Here is an 18,556-nt window from a genome sequence, read left to right on the forward strand (position 1 = left end):
ATTTTATTATTATTATTATTATTATTTTTATGTGTGTAAGTGTATGCCTGCATGTATGTGAGTGCACCTGTGTCGTGCAATGCCACAGAGGTCAGAAGAGGGCTTCGGATTCCCCTGGAACTGGAGTTAAGAATGGTTCATAGCCACCATGTGGGTGCTGGGAATCAAACCCAGGTCCTCTGTAAGAGCAGTCAGTGCTGTTAACTGCTGAGCCATCTCTCCAGCCCATTTTATTTTTTAATTCTATGGGTATAAGTGTTTTGCCTGCATTTATATAAGTGCACCTGTGCATATAATACCTGCAGAGGCTAGAGGAGGATGTCAGATTCCCTGGAGTTACTGGCGATTATTAGCCACCACGTGGATGCAGGGAACCACCTAGGTTCTCTGGAAGAGAAGCCAGTGCTCCTAATTGCTGAGCCATCTCTCCAGCCCCAACCTTAAACTTCTGATCTTCTAGCCTCTACCTCCCAGGGACTGGGATTACAGGCATGGGCCACCATGACTGGTTTATGTGGTGCTAGGGATGGAACCCAGGACCTCATGCATGCTAGGCAAGCACGTCCCCAGCCTGCCTTTTCTTTTTTGTTATTGGGATTGAGTCTAGGGCCTTGCACACATTCAAGGCACTGAGACATACCCTCAGCATTTTGAAGTTTTACTTTGGAGACAGGAGCTCACTACATTACCCAGATTGACTTTAAACTGTCTGTGTAGCCCAGGTTGGCCTAAAATTCACTGTTCTCTAGTCCTGAGTGGTGGCATTACAGAGCCATAACACCAACTGCAGCACTTTTTGTCAAGTGTAAAGGAGAAGAGATTTCCTTATTATTCCTACCCAGGAAGAATAAAATTTCCTGCTTCCGGAAAAATCAGGGCTGCTCTGGACTCTAGTGCTATCCTATTGCTTCAGTCTAATGTTGTGGTACTTGGCCTGAGTGATTTTAATCTGGCAGATCTTGTCTCTCTTCTTGGTGCCAAAGCACTGCCCATCATTTTAACTAACAGGAAATCAAGGGAATTGTTTCTGTATTTGGGTCCTGCCTTTGACAGTCTTGTTCCTGTCTTTCTCTTGTCCTGAGTGGAGAACAGTCCAAGGATGCAGGGCTCCAGCTGCTTAGGTGATCTTTCTCTCCAGAAGTCAGTTGGTTGACTCTACCAGCTATTGGGGGCGGGGAATGTGCCATCAAGATGGCTTAGCTGGTAGAGGCACCTGCCGTAAAGTCTACAACCTGAGTTCAGTCCCCAGGGCTCACATGGTGGAAGGCAAGAACTGAGTCCTGCAAGCTATCTTCTGACCTCCACACTTGCACAGTGGCAAGCATACCTGCCACACACCCCATACACACAAAATATTTTTTTAAGAAGGGAGGGGTGCTAGAGATGCAGTTCAGTTGGTAAAATGCTTGCCTAGCAGAAAGCCCTGGATTCAACTTCCAGCACCATGTAAAGTAGGCATATACATCTGTAATCCAAGCATTCTGGAGGTGGAGGCAGGAGGATCAGAAGTTCAAGATCACTCTTGGTTGCATGGGTTAGGGAGCTGGAGGCCAGACTGGACTACATGAGATCCTGTCTTCTACCACCAATCCTCCTGCTCAAAACAAAGGAAGGAAAAGGAAAATTGTCTTCTCAGTGTAAATACCCCCATTTTATCCAAAACTGCTTTTCCAGAGCTGGAGCAGCTAGGGAAGGAAGCCATGCAATTTGCATCTGCGGGAATTGCCCAGGTGAATAATGAAACCCAAAGAGGGTCTATCCACTGTTTCTCAGGAAGTGCAACTCTTGAAATATGACAATCACTTTAAAAACTTAGAGCCAGTTAAAGACTTGGGCTCCAAGAAAGCACGCATCCACATTTCTATGTGTGAGGGACATTTTTCCCATTGTATACAGGCAAGAAAACCCTGTTCCACAGTCAACACACGGGCGTTAGTGGCTCTGTTTATTTTGGGTGAGATTTTTATGTGCTTTTAATAGTTCTCTATTAAACTAATGACTGCTCAACAGCAGGAGACATCATGAATGCCTAATTGCCCAGTGCTGGCCAGAAGCTGCTCCAAAGCTGTTTTTAAGTAACGAGATATTTTTAGCGGTCAGTGGGGAGATGGTGTGAAATCCAGCCTAGAACAAAGGGGGCCGTGTGAGAAGATTCTAGATGGATGGTTCTAGAAAAGCTTCTGCTAATGGGAACCCATGCTGTCTTGTGTTTGAGCTTAGAATGGTTTTTTATTGCTCCTGGCAGGATGCTTGTGAGCAGACACGTGTCTGCTGCAGGGATAGAGGGTGATAGAAGGGAACAGAATGAGAAGGGGATGGAGGGCCCTTTGCCGTCTTTCCCCGAGGCTTGTCCATCATTCCTAGAGCCTGTATCGGTTTCTAAAACTGAGAAATGGGGACTTTCCACTGTTGGTGAGTCTGTCCATTGCATCCTATCATACAGATAAGGAGACCAGATCCCATAGCAAATGTGTTGAGGGTCCTGTCTTACCTCCTGCCATGCCTTCCCACCATGATGAGCTCTATTCCCTTGAACTGTAAGCAAAAATCCCTTCTGTCCTTAAGCTGCTTCTTGTCAGTCAGGTAGTTTGGTCACAGCTACAGGAAGAGTAACTAACATACTGCCCAAGCCCAGGTATATACACATTTCTTTCCATCCATCTGTAGAAAGGTGGCTGTGATGTTAGCTTTTGTTGGGACTCATTACTTTTCTCGTTGCTGTGACAAAATACTCTGACAAAAGGAACTTAAAGAAAGAAGAGTTTATTCTGACTTGTAGTTCCAGGGGACCATTCCAACTCGGTGGTGAGACATAGTGGCAGGCAGGTCATGTTGAATCCACAGTCAGGAAGCAGAGAGATGGATGCTGGTGCTCACTTCTGTTTCTTTCTTTTATCTAACCCAGAACCTCTAGCCCAGGGAATGCCGCCACTCGTATTAAGGACGGGTCTTCCCACCTCAGCTAACCTAATCAGGATGATCCCTTATAAGTGTGCCAGGAGGCTTGACTGCTAGGTGATTCTAGATACTGTCAAGCCAACAGTATTAATCATTGCATATGGTCTGGTCAAAAGGTTCATCAATTTGCATTTGGAGGATCACAAAGATGCCCCCTATTCCTGTAGGCTGTCATACCTGTCTAGCTGGCACACTTGATAATTCCCATCTGTTATACAAAGCAATTATACTTTGACCGCCTTTATTTTTCTTCATCCAAATGTCTTGCTTGTTTTTCTGCATACTTAACTCCAGTGTCAATGGTTATATGGAATTCTTTTGTTTTAGCTAGAGAAGCTTAGTTTGAACCAGTGTAGTCTGAACCTGGATCATGTTTTCATTATCAAAAAGATTGAACCAGTGGGATGCCTCAGTGGGTGAAAGCACTGAATTCAGTCTCTGGAACCTGGGTAAAGTTGGAAGGAGACTCCACAAGTTGTCCTCTGATTTCAATATGTACACACACACACACACACACACACACACACACACACACACGCACGAAAGAAGAAGGAGAAGAAATAATTTTAAAATAAAAAAGATGGGAACCAGGCATGGTGGTACACAGCTTTAATCCCAGCATGTGGGAGGCAGAGGAAGGTGGATCTCTGTGAGGCCAACCAGGTCTACCTAAGTGAGCTCCAGGCCAGCTGGGACTATAAGGGAGACCCTGTCTCAAAAAGATAAAAAAAAAAAAAAAAGGGAGCTGGAGAGATGGCTCATGGCTCATGTGGATTTATACCTTAAGCCCAAATAGCTTTCATAAAGTTACCAACATTCTATTATAGTTTATTAAGTGGGAGCTTAAGAGAGAACAGAGCCATGCTGTTTGAGTCAAACATGGAGGTTGGCCACATGACAGACAAGCAGTCACGTGGTAGGGAGGGAGCTTTAGAGAAAGAATAACAACAAAGAATAACAAAGCTCAGAGTACCAGAGAAAGCATGCTTGGCTCTGGCGGGCATCCAGAAGAAAGACAGAAGAGAGGGAAAGTTACACTTTTCTGAGTTAGGATCCAGAAGCAGGAAGACCCAGCCGAACCTCATGGAAGCTCCATAGCAACTGCTGAGGGAGCACTCTCTGGCCCTCACTGTGCCTGGATGTGGCTGCTCTCACTTAGCTGAAGTTTGGTGCCAGGCTCGTGCCTGCCACCTCTTCACCCAGTTGCACAGATCTGCCTGATGATCATACATATCTTTTGTTGTTGTTAATTGTTTTGAGACAGTCTCCTTGTAACCCCAGCAAGCCTGGAACTTGTTATGTAGACCAGGCTGGCCTCAAACTCAGAGATTTACCTGTCTCTTCCTCCTGAGTGCTGAGATTAAAGGTGTGTGTCACCACACACACCTCAGAAGCAATCTTATTCTTGATTTCTAAGAAAACCTATTAGAGAGAGCCCAGTTGAAGTTGGTAAGGGGCAGGGTATTCTTAATGACCAGGGGGCCTGCACTCTACTTAAGGGGTATCTCTTGCCTTCTGTTTCTCTCATTCTGGTATCAGGCCTGGCTGCAAATCTCCAGACTGTGCAGGAGACTCTCACATTTGGTGGCAGGGTGCAGGGAATCCTCAAGGCCTGGGTCCCACAGAACCTAATTTCAATCCCCCGCCGACTACCTTTCATGGCCTGTCTCCCAGCTCTGTAGGCACTGCCCTCTGTCTGGTTCTCCTGGTCTCTGAGGTTTGGATTTGGGAATTGGAATAAGTGGTATAGAGCCACTGCACAACAGAAAAGGTTGATACACACCCCCTAAGGAGTGGGTTCTGAGTGGATTATGCCCACCCAAGACCCCCAAAGCAGGCTCTCCTGGACATCCCCCATCCTAGGCCACATTCAGCACCTGGAGCTGATATGGTAAGCCCCCTAGTACCCTACATTGGGAGGTAATCTCCAGGCCATGGTGAGTAGCCGTCAAAGTGCAGCCTGGCCCTTCCTGTGGTAAGGGCCTCTCCTGCTCTCTGCCTCTTGCTCTGGACAGCAGTCATCCCCAGGACAACAGTCATCGTGAGCTATGGATGGATTTCTGGGCTTCATCCTTGTAAATCAGCTCGGGGACTCCATGGACTCGGGTCTCCTGGCATCTTTATCAGTCTCTAATTAAAGTAAGAGTTTTGTAAAATTAAAAATTCAGGGCCGGGGCTGTAGCTCAGCTAGTAGAATGCTTGTGTAGCATGCACAAAGTCCTCTAGTACCACATAAACTGGGAAACAGGGTGCACACTTGTAATCTCAGCACTTGGGAGGTGGAAGCAAGAAGAGCAGGAGTTTTGAGTCATCCTTGTCTACATAGTGAGTTTGAGGTCAGCCTGGGCTATAGGAGATCCTATCTCAAAAGACAGTGTACACACCTTTAATCCCAGCACTCTAGAGGCAAAGGCAGGTGGAGCTCTGCAAGATTGAAACCAGCCTGGTCTACATAAGGAGTTCCAGGCCAGCTGGGACTACAGGGAGACCCTGACTCAAAAATACCAAAAAAGAAAAGAAAAAAAAATCAAATGTAGTAGTACTCACCTATAATCCCAGGACTACTGGAAGGTTGACATAGGAGAATCACAAGTCCAAGGCCAGCCTGGACCATATACACAGTAAGTTCCTGTCTTGAAAAAAAAAGTTTGGAGTTACAATAGCAGCTTTGCAGCCCCAGTGGCCTCAATTGGCACCACATTGGATGGAGAAGGTATATAACAATTCAGGGGATGGTCCAGTTTAGTAACCTGATAAAGAATTGAGGGGAAAAATGCTCTTGGGGTGGATGATTGCCTCTGATAACTTTAATAACCCAGGACCTGAGGAATGGCATAAGCATGTCTGTCTTCTGAAAACCATCGTATATTAAGCTGCAGCTGGTTTAGCACAGATTTGCACGTGCAGGGGATCATGATAACTTTCATAGTTGAGTGATCTCAAAGGACATCTGCTTGAATGCTGTTCAAACATGCTCTGGCTGGCTTTCTGTTTATCTTTCTTTTGATGTTGTTAAGTGATGAGATGGAGCATGCAAGATTTCAGGGCCCGTCATGAGGAGATTTGTTGGATGGGGTCCAGGGTCCATTAAGAAGAGAGTTACCCTGCAGTGGCCCCCTAGTGGGGAGGGTAGCTGACTCTTGGAAGCTCTGTGGCAGTCCAGACTCCTGCTGGGACGGAGTCTCAAAGCCTCACCACCACCCTTCTCTGCCTTCTTCCTCATCCGCCTTTTCTGGGAGTGCAGCCACATGGAAGGACTGCTCATATAGTCCTGCTTAGCCAGTTGACATAGAGCTCCTGCCAAATCTTTTCGACTGAGTGGGCCAGCTCTTCCTGTGAGCGTTTGCCCAGACTCTGAGGAGCCTCTCTGGGTCTTTCACCCTCTGGGTCTTGGTATGGTGTATCTCCTCTGGCAAGCTGCTTACCCTGTGTGCCTCAGTTTCCTTACTTCTCACTATGCATGATAAATGGGCCTACCTTGTGAGAAATCATGAAGTTTACATTTGTTTTATGTGTGTTTTATTTGCATGTAATTAAGTATACCATGTATACAATACCTGTGGAAACCAGAAGAGGGCATCAGATCTCCTGGAACTGGAGTTATTGGCAGTTGTCAGCCACCATGTGGGTGCTGGGAACTGAACCCAGGTCCTCTGCAAGAGCAGCTACTTCCTAACTGCTGAATCATCTCTCCAGCCCAATGCGGCAAGTTCTTTTACCCAATGAGCAATTTCTCCAGCCTTTGAGATTTAATTGAGTTAATACATGAGGCACTTAGAGTCATCCAATAAAGTTAGCTCTTGCTGTTTTTGTTACTTTTCCGTGTCTTTTCTTGTCTTGTACTGCCCTTTGACCTCCCCTGTACCTGAGAAGCTACTGAGGGAAACATGGCCCCTCAACCTAGAATTGCAGGAGGTGAGGAGGTCTCTCCTGCCTAGGAGGAAAGAGGACAGGTTTCCTGGACATTGAACTCAGTGAGGCACAAAGGACACACTGTATCTATGGGTTGGGCTCAGGGGCCAGGCCCGCCTCCCTCTCACCTGGAAGGTATCCTTGGCAAGTCAGAGCACCTGGGATATGAGTGTGAGCCATGCACACCTCAGATCGTCCTGGGCCTGGTGTGGCTACACCTTTGCAGAGGTTCTTGAAGCATGGATTCCCTGTTATCTCCCATTCATCCCATAGGCACTTCCTAGGGTTGGTTTGTCAGCTCATCATCCAGAAGAGGTCAAATTGTGATAGATGGGGACATAGATGTAGCCCGGGAGAGCTATATTTATCTTTATCTTTTTAAAATTTTTTATTTGTTTGTTTATTATTTATTTTTTCTTGAGACTAGATCTCAGGATGTAGCTCTAGTTGGTCTGGAACTTGCTAGGTAGACCAGGCTGGCCTTGAACTCACAGAGCTCTGCCTGCCTCTGCTTCCCAAGTGTTGGGATTAATGGTGTGAACCACCAGTTCCAGTTTAACACTCAGTCTTAATAACAACAACTTAAAAGGCAAACTAGTTTGTCCAGAGAGAATCCACCCATGGACTGCTGTCAGCTGACATCACTCTCTGGCTAATGTTCTTCCCACTGTCACATACCTCCCCCCACACCGCCACACTGAGCCACATCCAGGCTCTGGGTAGAGCTGTGTGTGCTCTAGTGTCACCTTGACTTTGTTCCTCTACAGAACATCGTTGCTGTGGGAGCTGGCTTTTGTGACGGTCTCCGCTGTGGGGACAACACGAAGGCAGCCGTCATCCGCCTGGGCCTCATGGAAATGATCGCTTTCGCCAGGATCTTCTGCAAGGGCCAGGTGTCCACAGCCACCTTCCTGGAGAGCTGTGGGGTAGCAGACCTCATCACCACCTGCTACGGAGGGAGGAACCGCAAGGTGGCTGAGGCCTTCGCCAGGACTGGGAAGGTATACTGAGTCTGTTCTGCCTGACACTGCCCCCTCCTTCCTCATCTGAGACCCCTCCCCCAGACTGGGGAAAGTGAGGCCTGTCCCCCAAAGGATTGACAATAACATTGACACCTGTTCTGTTTATCCTTGAAGCATTCACTTGACTGCTCTGCCTCTTGAATTCCCTCATCTTTCTTTTCTTTTAAAATTTTACTTTAATGTATGGTGCTAGTAAGATGACTCAGTGGTTAAAAGTACTGGCTGCTCTTGTAGAGGACCCCATTTAGGTTCCCAGCACCCACATGGCGGCTAACAACCACCTGTAACTCCAGTTCCAAGGGATCCCATACCCTCTTCTGGCTTCTACAGGCATCGCATACTCATGGCGCACTAACCTACATACAGGCAAAACACTTATACACATAAATTTAAGTGGGTGTGGTGGTGCACACTTTTAATCTCAGCAAATCAGACCTTAATCTCACAGAGATCAAGGCCAGCCTGGTCTACATAGCAAGTTCCAGACAGGGCGACTCTGTCTCAAAACAACAAACAAAACAAAAAACAAAAAATCTAGAAGCTAAGGCAATGGGGAGATGGCTCAGTTGGTAAGTGTTTGCCATACAAACATGAGGGTCTCAGTTTGGATGCCCAGCACCCACATAAAATGTTGGGTGCAGAGGTGTATACCTGTAATTTCAGTGCTGGAGAGGTAGAGACAGGGGATTGCCCCAGGGCTTACTGGGCAGCCAAGCTAGCTAAGTTGGTGAACCTTCAGGTTTAATGACCTTGTCAAAAAAAAAAAAATAGACAAGATGGAGAGCAACTGAGGAAGACACTTAACATCAACCTCTTGCCTCTACATGCATGTATACACACGTGAACAAACACGTACACAAGCATGCACATACACAATTAGAAGCTAAGATCTACATATGAGAGAGAACATGTATTATTGGTCTTTCTGAGCCTGGGTTACCTCACTTCATGTAACATTTTCCAGCTCCATCCATTTATCACTCTTTCCTTGGCTGGAAACAAGCCCTCCTCCCTCTCTCCTTGTGAAATAAACATCTCTCAAGTCTTTACCATCAAGTCTTTCATTCTTTGCTTTAAGACCATTGAAGAACTGGAGAAGGAGATGCTGAATGGACAGAAGCTCCAGGGCCCACAGACATCTGCTGAAGTCTATCGCATCCTCAAACAGAAGGGGCTGCTTGACAAGTGAGTTCCCAGGCGGCTGAGGGCAGCTGCTCATCCAGCATACCTAGGACCTGACTAGATCAGTTTAGTCCTTGCTGTGACACGAACATCTCCAGGGGAAATGTCTAGTTACACAAAACCAGGTTCATTGAGAAATAAAGCATGGTATAGGCTGGGCAGGGAGGCAGAGGCAAGCAGAACTCTGCGAGTTTGAGGCCAGCCTGATCCACAAAGGAAGTTCCAGGCCAGCTAGGGCTACTAGGAGACCCTGTCTCAAAAAATATATGTGTGTGTGTGTGTGTGTGTGTGTGTGTGTGTGTGTGACTTTTTACTGTTTTAAATTTTTTATTTATCTTATGTATGTATGAGTGTTATGCCTGCATGTGTATAAGTGCACCCATGTCATGCAGTGCCTGTGGAGGACAGAATAGGGCATCAGATCAGATTACCTGGAACTGGAGTTACTGATTGTTGTTAGCCACCATGTGGGTCCTGGGAGTTGAACCCAGGTCTTCTGTAAGAATAGCCAGTGCTTGGGGCTGGAGAGATGGCTCAGCGGTTAAGAACACTGGTTGTTCTTGCAGAAGAGCTGGGTTCAAATCCCAACACTCACATGGCATCTGACAACTGTCCGTAACTCCAGTCCCAGGGGATCTGACAGCCTCTTCTGAACTCTGCAGGCATTGCACGAAACAGGTGCACTTACCTACATTCAGGCAATACACACATACACATAAAATAAAAATAATAAATAAAATTAAAGAATAGCCAGTGCTCTTAACTACTGAGCCATCTCTCCAATCCCTATTTATTTTTAAACATTTATTCATGTGTATGAGTGTTTTCTCTGCATGTATATGAGTGCACCCATGGGTTCAGTGCCAACAAAGGCCAGAAGAGGGTGTCAGATTCCCTGGAATGTGAATTACAAATGTTGTTAGTTACAATGTGGGTACCCAGGTCTTTGGCAAGAATAACCACTGCAAAGAATAACCACACTGCAAAGTTGAATAACCAAAAGAAAATTTGCAAAATAAGTCTCATAATGTTTTATGTAAGTTTGCAGTTTTGTGATGAACTACATTCTTGGCCATCCTGAGTTGCATCAGGCATGCTTGCTACATTCTACATTGTTCCACAGGGAGTTTGGGAAAAGCTATATGTTGCTAAGTTTCAAATTTTCCAAAATGGTTACTTTTTGGTTTTTTAATGAAAAGATATATTCATGTGAGCTAGGTATTATGAATCATACCTGAAATCTTAGCATTGGCGAAGCTGAGGTAGGAGAATTGCCATGAGCTTTAGGGAAGTTTAAGGTACTCAGGGAATTCAAAGTCATCCTGGGCATACTATTGAGTGAAACTGTGTCTTAAAACAAAAAAAGAAGGAAAAGTATACAGGGCATTCCTGTAATCTTAGCATTCAGCAGACCAAGGCCAACCTTGGCTACGGAGTGAGTTTGCAGCCAGCCTGAGATACATGAGACCTTGTCTTTAAAAAATGGAAAAGGAGAGAAAGGTTTTTTCCTGTTTTTTTTTTTTTTTTTTTTTTTTTTTTTTTTTAGAGAGGTTTCAGTCCATGGTCACTTGGCCCCACTGCTTTGGGCCTGTGGTGGCAATGTACATTGTGGCAGGAGCATGTGGCAGTTGAGGTCTGTTCATGGTACCCAGAAGGAGAGACAGGAAGGAGCCAGGTTCCCAGGATCCTCTCCAAGGCCAGTACTCCCTAATGACCTAACTTCCTCCCCACAGTTCCTACCACCTCAAGGTTCCACCCACCTTCCAATAGTGCTAAAAGGTGGGAAACAGTCAAAACATGGGCTATAACCTGTAGTAGTCTGTACCCTGATCTTCTGGAACAGGGAGATGTGGCTGCTGGGGATTGGCGAGAAGCAGGCAGCTGCAGTGACTAACAGCTGTGGCTAACCCAGAGCATGGGCTCCACTCCATCCAGGAGGCAGTTTGCAGGCAGACCTCTCCTGTCTCCATGTTCAGTTAGGGTGGGAAGTTTCAGATTCCCACTGGGCATCTCACCTCACCCTGCACCCAGCCGCTCTCCTCCTTACAGCCAGCACTAAGTTATGTGTCCACTGAACTTGCTTCTGTAAGTTGCAAGGGAGGGCAGCTGGGGTCCTGGATTCCCTTTTTCATTTACACTGCTTTTTTTCAAAAATTTGTCTATTTGCCTACATGTATTTAAGCATACCGTGTTGTGCAATGCCTGCAGAGGCCAGAAGAGAGTGTCAGATCCCCTGGAACTGGAGGTATAAACAGTTGTTAGCCACAATGTGGGTGCTGGGAATTGAACCCAGGTCCTCTGCAAGAACAGTCAGTACTCTTAACTCCTGAACCATCTCTCCAGACCCCTGCACTGCATTTTAAAATTAAATTTAAAAAATATATCCTACTAGGTGCATGTACATGGCCAAGAGCATGCCACACCATGCATGCAGAGGTCAGAGGACAATTTTCTGACATCAGTTCTCTCCTACTGTGTGGGTCTGAGGGCCGGAACTCAGGTTGTCAGACTTGAAGGCAAACACTTTACCTGCTGAGTGATCTCACAGCCCCTGCACCACATTTTTGTTTCTTTGTTTTCTTTTTCTTTTCCCCAGTTTGAGCAGAGGTCTATTTAGCAAAGCAGCAGAAGTTTAGTTCTTAACGCTAAAGAAAGTGAGCTCTCCAAAGAGAGATTGGCGTGGGCTGCCCCAAGGCAGGGAGCAGTCTGCATGGCATTTTTCTGAAATGACTTTTAAACCCAGTCAGGCAGAGAGATGAAGTTTCACCAAAATGAGCCATCAGAGGACCTTAAATTGTAGCTATGAGGAAAATGCAGATTTTTCTTATCTGCTTAGCAGATGGCAATGTGTTGGTATGTGATGGGATGATTCTTAATAACCATCAAGTATTCATTGGGATTTTTTGTTGTTGTTTTGAGACAGGTGCCCATGTCATCCGGGCTGGCCTGAAACTCACTATGTAGGCAAGGATGACTTTGAACTTCTGAGCTTCCTACCTACACTTCCCAAGTACTGGGATTATAGGAGTATGCCATCACACCTGGTTTATGCAGTATAGGGATCCAAGCAGGGGCTCTGTACATAGTAGACAAGCACTCTACCAACTGAGCTACATTCCCAGCCCTGTAGCCCCAGCTGACCTGGAACTCACTATATACCAGGCTGGCCTCGAACTCCTGCCTCTGCCTGCTGGGATTAAAGGCTTGTACCACCATGCTCGGCTCGGCATCAGGACATTTCTAAAAGTCTAAAATGAAGTCCTTGGATATTGGATGATGATGAAATTTCCTATCTAGAATTTTCCAATGTCCTTTGTGCTTTCTAGGTTGCCCTTGATAGGACTCTGTGAACAGACAAACTGGCTAGCATTAGTCTGTGTTTATCATTAGCCATGGGGGAAAATGCACTAGATTCAGGTCTTTCATGCCTATGTATCCAGCCCCACTCTACAGAGGAGCACCAGGGTCCCAGGGCTGGAGAAACTTGCCAGAGTTTATAGTCCACAGAATCAGGTCTGATTAAGCCTGCTGGACTCCAGAAAGAACCTATGTTCCATCCCTTACAACCTACAGTGGAGGCCAGCAAGAAGGCTCAGCCAGTAAAGACAACTCTTGATTCTCCTGACTCAACCTCAAGTGCTAAAAGTTGTACATAATACACCACCATGCCTGGCTCTCTTTGTCTTCTTGAATGAAAATGTCATCATGGGATTCTATGGATTTTCAGGATATTGTTTAAGGCTCTATTGATACTGTCAAATTCACTTTGGAGTGGGGAATGTCTAAAAGCCTGATTGAAATTAGTTTGTTTTTTTACTTTGCAAATTTAAGTTTTTATTCCTGAATTTATTATACATAATGATGGGTTTCCTTGTGGTATTTTCATACTGTGTATAATGGATTTTGATCATGCTAGTCCCCACTACCCTCCCACTAAGCCTTTTCCTCTTCTCAACTGGTTCCCTTCAACTTTGATGCCTTTTTCTTTTTTGGTGAGCCAATGAGTTTAATTAGGGTTATTTAGAGGAGCATGGGTGAGGGGTTATTCATAGGGACGTGGGCAACTTACCAGTAGCTACATCATTGAAGAAAATGTCTCTCCCTCTCCCAGCTACCATTAGGTGTATATAGATCCTCAGGTAGGCATGGGGCCTCATGCGCCCCTTATCCTTGAAATTGGTAATTGATTTATTTACTGTTTAAAAATATTTATTTTATTTTATGTGTATGTGTGTTTTGCCTGCATGTATGTAAGTATACATATGGGTGCTGGGAATTGAACCTGGGTCCTCTGGAAGAACAGTTGGAGTGTTCTTAACTGCTGAACCATCTCTCCAGTACCCCATTTATTTAAGTTTAATTTTATGTATTTGTGTGTAAATATCTGTCTCTGTGTGTAGGAGTGTTTGTGCACGTGTATGCAGGATATGATGTCCTCCTTGATCACGCTCTGCCTTTTCCTTTGAGGCAGGGTCTCTCCCTGAACCTGGGACTCCTGTTTTCTCAGCTGGAAGTCAGCAATCACCAGGGCTTCTCCTGCTCCACCCCACCTTTGGGAGCTGGGGTGACATGCATTTGCAGTGACTTTTGGCTTGTTATGTGGGTTGTGCACTGGATGGGCACTCATGACTTCAGAGCAAGCACTCTTAACCATCACCAACACAGAAATTGATTATTTTTTTAGTGCTTTCAGCAACCTTGAAATCCATGCTGAATTCAGCTGTGTTCTAGGATAACATTACACATACATCCCACACTGGGGATTGAACCCAGTGACCTGAGCATGCTAGACAAGTGCTCTACCACTGAGCTACAACCCTACTTACAACCCTAATGACCTTTTTTTTTTTTGTCTCTTTTGAGACAGGGTCTCCCTGTAGCCCCAGCTGGCCTGGACCTCACTATGTTGACCAGGCTGGCCTTGAACTCACAGAGAGCCACCTTCTGCTGCCTCCAGAGTGCTGGGATTAAAGGTGTGCACCACCATGCCCGGCTTGATGCCTTTTCTTGAGTGGTTGCTGGCTTACTCCTTTGTGCCCTTACCCATTCTACACTTTCAATTTCATGTGTCCACATCCCTAAACAAAGGCAAAATGAACCATGTTTCCACTGTGAGCTGGGGCTTGATAGCTGTCGGTCTTCACTTGGATTCCCTTGAGAGTGTTCTGGGTGTGGTTTGGGGATGATTCTTTATAGGGAAGAGAAATATGTCCTTGCAATTTAAAATGTTCCACTTTTTGAAATAGTGGCTGGAACTTGGGTTCATTCCAAGTCATCAAGGTCCTGAGCCAGACTCTTTCTCCACATGACCTGTTCACCTGGCATGATACACTGGCTTTCCACAATATGCTCCATACTTGCTGGGCAGGGGTGGCCTGGGCTATCCCGGATCCCACAGAGGCTGTGCAGTTTCTGCGTTTTACAGACCTAGTGGCAAAGGAACGTGGAAAGTGGTTACTATATATTCCAGTACGGTGTGCTCACCTGCAGTCTGCCTTGTAAGCATGAGAACTTGAGTGCAAATCCCTAGAACCATGTTAACCGCTGGGCACAGCAGCATGTGCCAGTAATTCCAGCCCTGAGAGATGGCAGGTGGAGACAGGAGGATTCCCAGACACTGGCAAGCCAGGTAGCCTGGCCTACATGGCAAAGTTCCAGGTCAGTGAGAGAACTTACCTCAAACAGAAAGTGGAGGTGAGTGAGGGTTGACACCTGAGGTTATCGTCTGTTCTCTCTCTCTCTCTCTCTCTCTCTCTCTCTCTCTCTCTCTCTCATCTCTCTCTCTCTCTCTCTCTCTCTCTCTCTCTCTCTCTCTCTCTCTCTCTCTCTCTCAAATGAACCTACCCCGAGAAGCAGAGCATGTGACCTAACTTGTCCTTCCTTTTCCTCCCACCCCAGGTTTCCATTGTTTACAGCCGTGTATCAGATCTGCTATGAAGGCAGGCCTGTCACAGAGATGCTGTCCTGCCTGCAGAGTCACCCTGAGCACATCTGAAGGAAACCAGGCTGCCAGCTAGGGACAGCTCGGCCTCACCTGTCCCAGGATTACCTGGAAACCAGGACTTGGCCACCATCCCTGTACTCCTATCCTGAACACGTGTGAATTGTGCCAGCTTCAGTTCTGTGTTGGGAGGCACGTCCCTGGCTAAGATGTATTGGGTAACAACTAAGCACACATGTGAATGTGTGTATGTGCATTTCTCATTCTGTGGGTGTGTCTATGAGCCAACATCAGATGTGTGTTTTAATGATCACATTTGAAATTTCCCCTCTAAGGCAGCCTGTGAGATCAGTACTATCTCAGTTAAATTCTGTGGATGTGATTCATACATATATGAGGGAAGAATTATTTTTCTCATTCTCTTGGTGATACAGTTAACCAGCATAACAATGGTAAACATAATGGCAGAGTGGGTATGTCTGATGAACACCATATTTAACTTTTAAACACTATCTCAAAGCCAGCAGAATGAACTACTTGGATCATTTTTAACAATTAGGTGTTTTAATTAGATAGTCCACTTACACGTTTCTTCTCCCTGTGGATGTTGCGGTTTTGAGCCTCCTTTCTCTTCGTTGGCTGCATGAATGGACTTGTGGACAGACCCAGCAGTAGCAGAGGATGGAGAGCTCACCTGGCTCGCTCACCCCTGCTGTAACGCACACATTCTTTTAACAACAGACACTGTATGATGCTCTGTGTTAGGTGCGGCTTTTCTGTAACCATATCTCTGCAAGCTTACAGAACCCTGGAGGGGACTGTTGTCATGTAAGAAACCACAGTTGTACCTGGTCACCAGGGGACATGGCCCAGAGCCCGGTGCACCATACTTCACCCCTCTAAGGTAGGACCTGCAAAGACTGTACTGGGCCCCTCTGATAACTAGCTAATTGGTTATGGAAATGCCCCCATGCACTTCCTAGGGCCACAGAAGGTCTTCCTGAGAGGGAGATTCATGTGGCTTGAAGTCTCCATGGTAACCACTCCAAGTGTCCCCAGTCCAGCAGAAATGGTTGTCCTAGGAATGCAGGTTTCCAGCACCACCACCACCCGCCCACCCCGGGCATCAGGAGAGGCCCTGTGTTTCACCATGCCTTCTGCACATTTCTGATTCTCACTACAATTTGAGAACCACTGCATTAGAGAACTTACTTGAGTGTGGCCTTCTATAAACCGTGTTCTAGAGGGGACAAGAGTCCCAGGGTCAGTGGCTATTCCAGTGGACTCTGGAATGCTCCAATGAGTTTGGGAAAAACCACCTCACCCTTCTGGAAGGTGTAACCTATATGCTAAAACCTAAATCGAATCTGTTGACTTATTCCAGCAAGTTCCAAACTCATTAGACTATGGAGGTTTTTTTGTTTTGTTTTTGACAAGGATATTAGCCAAAGTTTACAGGGAATATTGCTATAGGGTAAAGTGACCCCCGATCCCTGAAAGAAATTAGGATGACTAACTGCTTATGATATTGCTTGTTCTGTGTAGCCCAGGCTAGACTCAAAATTGTCATCTTCCTGCTTCTGCCTCCAGAGTAGCTGGAATTACCATGCCCAGCTGCTATTTGTAGTTTTTTTGAGATTTAAGGTTTAGTTCTGCCCTGAATCTTTAAGGAAGCTTTCGGGTAACATGGGCAAGTACCGACAAGTAGATGCCAACCCCGCTGAAACGCACATTGTTATATTCTAGAATTAAAGTGGGAATGACTTTCTCTATTTAAAAATGAGTCTCATTTCAGAATAGCATTCCGGGAGTGTTCAAAGAACATATGAACTTCAAGCAATCATGTGTTTTAGTTTGTGAACTTTTGGTTTCCCCTCCCTTGTCCTGGTTTGGTATTCCCTGCCCCAACCCCTTCTATAATTGAAATGATTGTAAAATAGATTTTTATGGAAAAAATTTTAACTATCCCAAAGGACTTTGGGAGCATTATAAAGCCCATACCTAAAAGCCTCTGGAAACACCAGGCTGCTCACCCAGCAGTTTTAGTAACAATGTTAACTTAGTCAATTTTTCTCTTGTCTCCTGATAAATCTTTTTAAAAGTTTGTACATAAATGGCAAAGAATTGCTTTTTAAGATATAAGAAGGGCTGTAAGCTAACTGGTGTCTACCAAGTAGGATGATCCGCCATTAGGATCTTGTTTTGTATTGTTGTTAACATTTTACTTCCTCTCCGGGTCTCGTACTTCCGAATCCCTCCTACCTAAAACCCCTTTACTGATGTCCCTCTTGAACATATTTATCATAAATGGAAAAAGAGAAATTCTTTAAGCTTGTGCTCCACCAACCAGAAATATTACTCTATGAGTGAGTCATTTATTTTTTGTAAGCACCGGCTGATTGACAGGTCTTACTAGCTATGGCCATTGGGATGGAGACACCTAGATTAGAAACCTAACCTGCAGTATTTCAGCCAACCTGTGAATGTAAAACTACACTTTTGCCTTGATACTGAGCACCCTGTTATAGTGTGGGACAAATCCCTGTCTGGAAATCCAACCCCCCCACCCCCCAGGGATGGAATTGAGCCAGACTTCTAGTGTTTTAACTTTATAACTCAGCCCACAGCTACCCTAAGGAGGGTATTGTGCTGAGAGGCTGGTGTCCAAAGGGAATTTTAATTTCTCTGCCAGTTCATATTGGCTAACCTCTTACTTACATATGTACTGTGTTTACAAACTATAGGTGGATAATTTAAAGGTTTGATTTAATAAACAATTCCTCAAACCCGTGCTGGAGAGTATTTTTCTTTTTCAGTTTTGTGAGAATGAAGGAGTTTCCTGTAGCTCCAGCTGGTCTTGAACTTGCTACATAGCAAAGACTGACTTTCAACCCCTGACCCTCATGGCTGTAGCACTGAAGTCGCAGGATACAGGCATGCACCATCATGCCTGACTGTCCATTTTTTTCTATTTTATTTATTATTATTACGTGTGTGTTTATGTGTGTGTGTGCTGGCACACAGGTGCCACAGTGCTCTTGGGAAGCTCTCTCCTTCCACTATGGGTTCTGGAGATCAAACTCAGGTCTTCAGGCTTGTACAGCAAGTGCTTTTACCCACTGAGTCCATCTTGCTGGTCTCCTGTTTTTCTTTTTATCAACTTAGTTAACAGTTATATATAGGTCAGCTCTTTAAATTAATTTTTTTATGTGCATGAGTGTGTTGCTTGTATGTATGTAAGTGCACCCATGTGAGTGATGCCCATGGAGGCCAGAAGAAGGTGTTGGATCCCTTGGAACTCGAGTTACGGACAGTTGTTAGCCGCCATGTGGGTGCTGGGATTCGAACCTGGGTCCTCTGCAAGGACAGCCAGTGCTCTTAACTGCTGAGCCATCTCTCCAGCTCCTCCCTCACCTGAATGTTTATATCCAGGAAATCATAAGCAAAGAATTACATAAAAGCTAGAACTTGGATAAGTAATAGGAGTTGATAACAGGAAAAAGCAAACAAACACCTGCAGAAATCTGCCTTCTATCCAGGC

The 18,556-nt window shown here is 45.5% G+C and overlaps 1 protein-coding gene across 2 annotated transcripts in view; it reads left to right on the forward strand.

Annotated features, from left to right (window-relative positions):
• The window catches only part of Gpd1l (glycerol-3-phosphate dehydrogenase 1 like), a 51,124-nt gene extending 33,318 nt beyond the window's left edge, over nucleotides 1–17,806 (forward strand). For both annotated transcript variants that reach the window (XM_008830469.2, XM_008830468.2), the window contains exons 6-8: nucleotides 7,638–7,871; nucleotides 8,971–9,077; nucleotides 14,973–17,806. In XM_008830469.2, the coding sequence (XP_008828691.1) occupies nucleotides 7,638–7,871; nucleotides 8,971–9,077; nucleotides 14,973–15,069 (438 nt within the window). In that variant the 3' untranslated portion in view covers nucleotides 15,070–17,806. The remainder of the gene's footprint in view (nucleotides 1–7,637; nucleotides 7,872–8,970; nucleotides 9,078–14,972) is intronic.
• Nucleotides 17,807–18,556: the final 750 nt, after the last annotated feature.

Source organism: Nannospalax galili, unplaced genomic scaffold, assembly GCF_000622305.1.
Source record: "Nannospalax galili isolate Female #2095 unplaced genomic scaffold, S.galili_v1.0 scaffold695, whole genome shotgun sequence".
NCBI lineage: Eukaryota > Metazoa > Chordata > Mammalia > Rodentia > Spalacidae > Nannospalax > Nannospalax galili.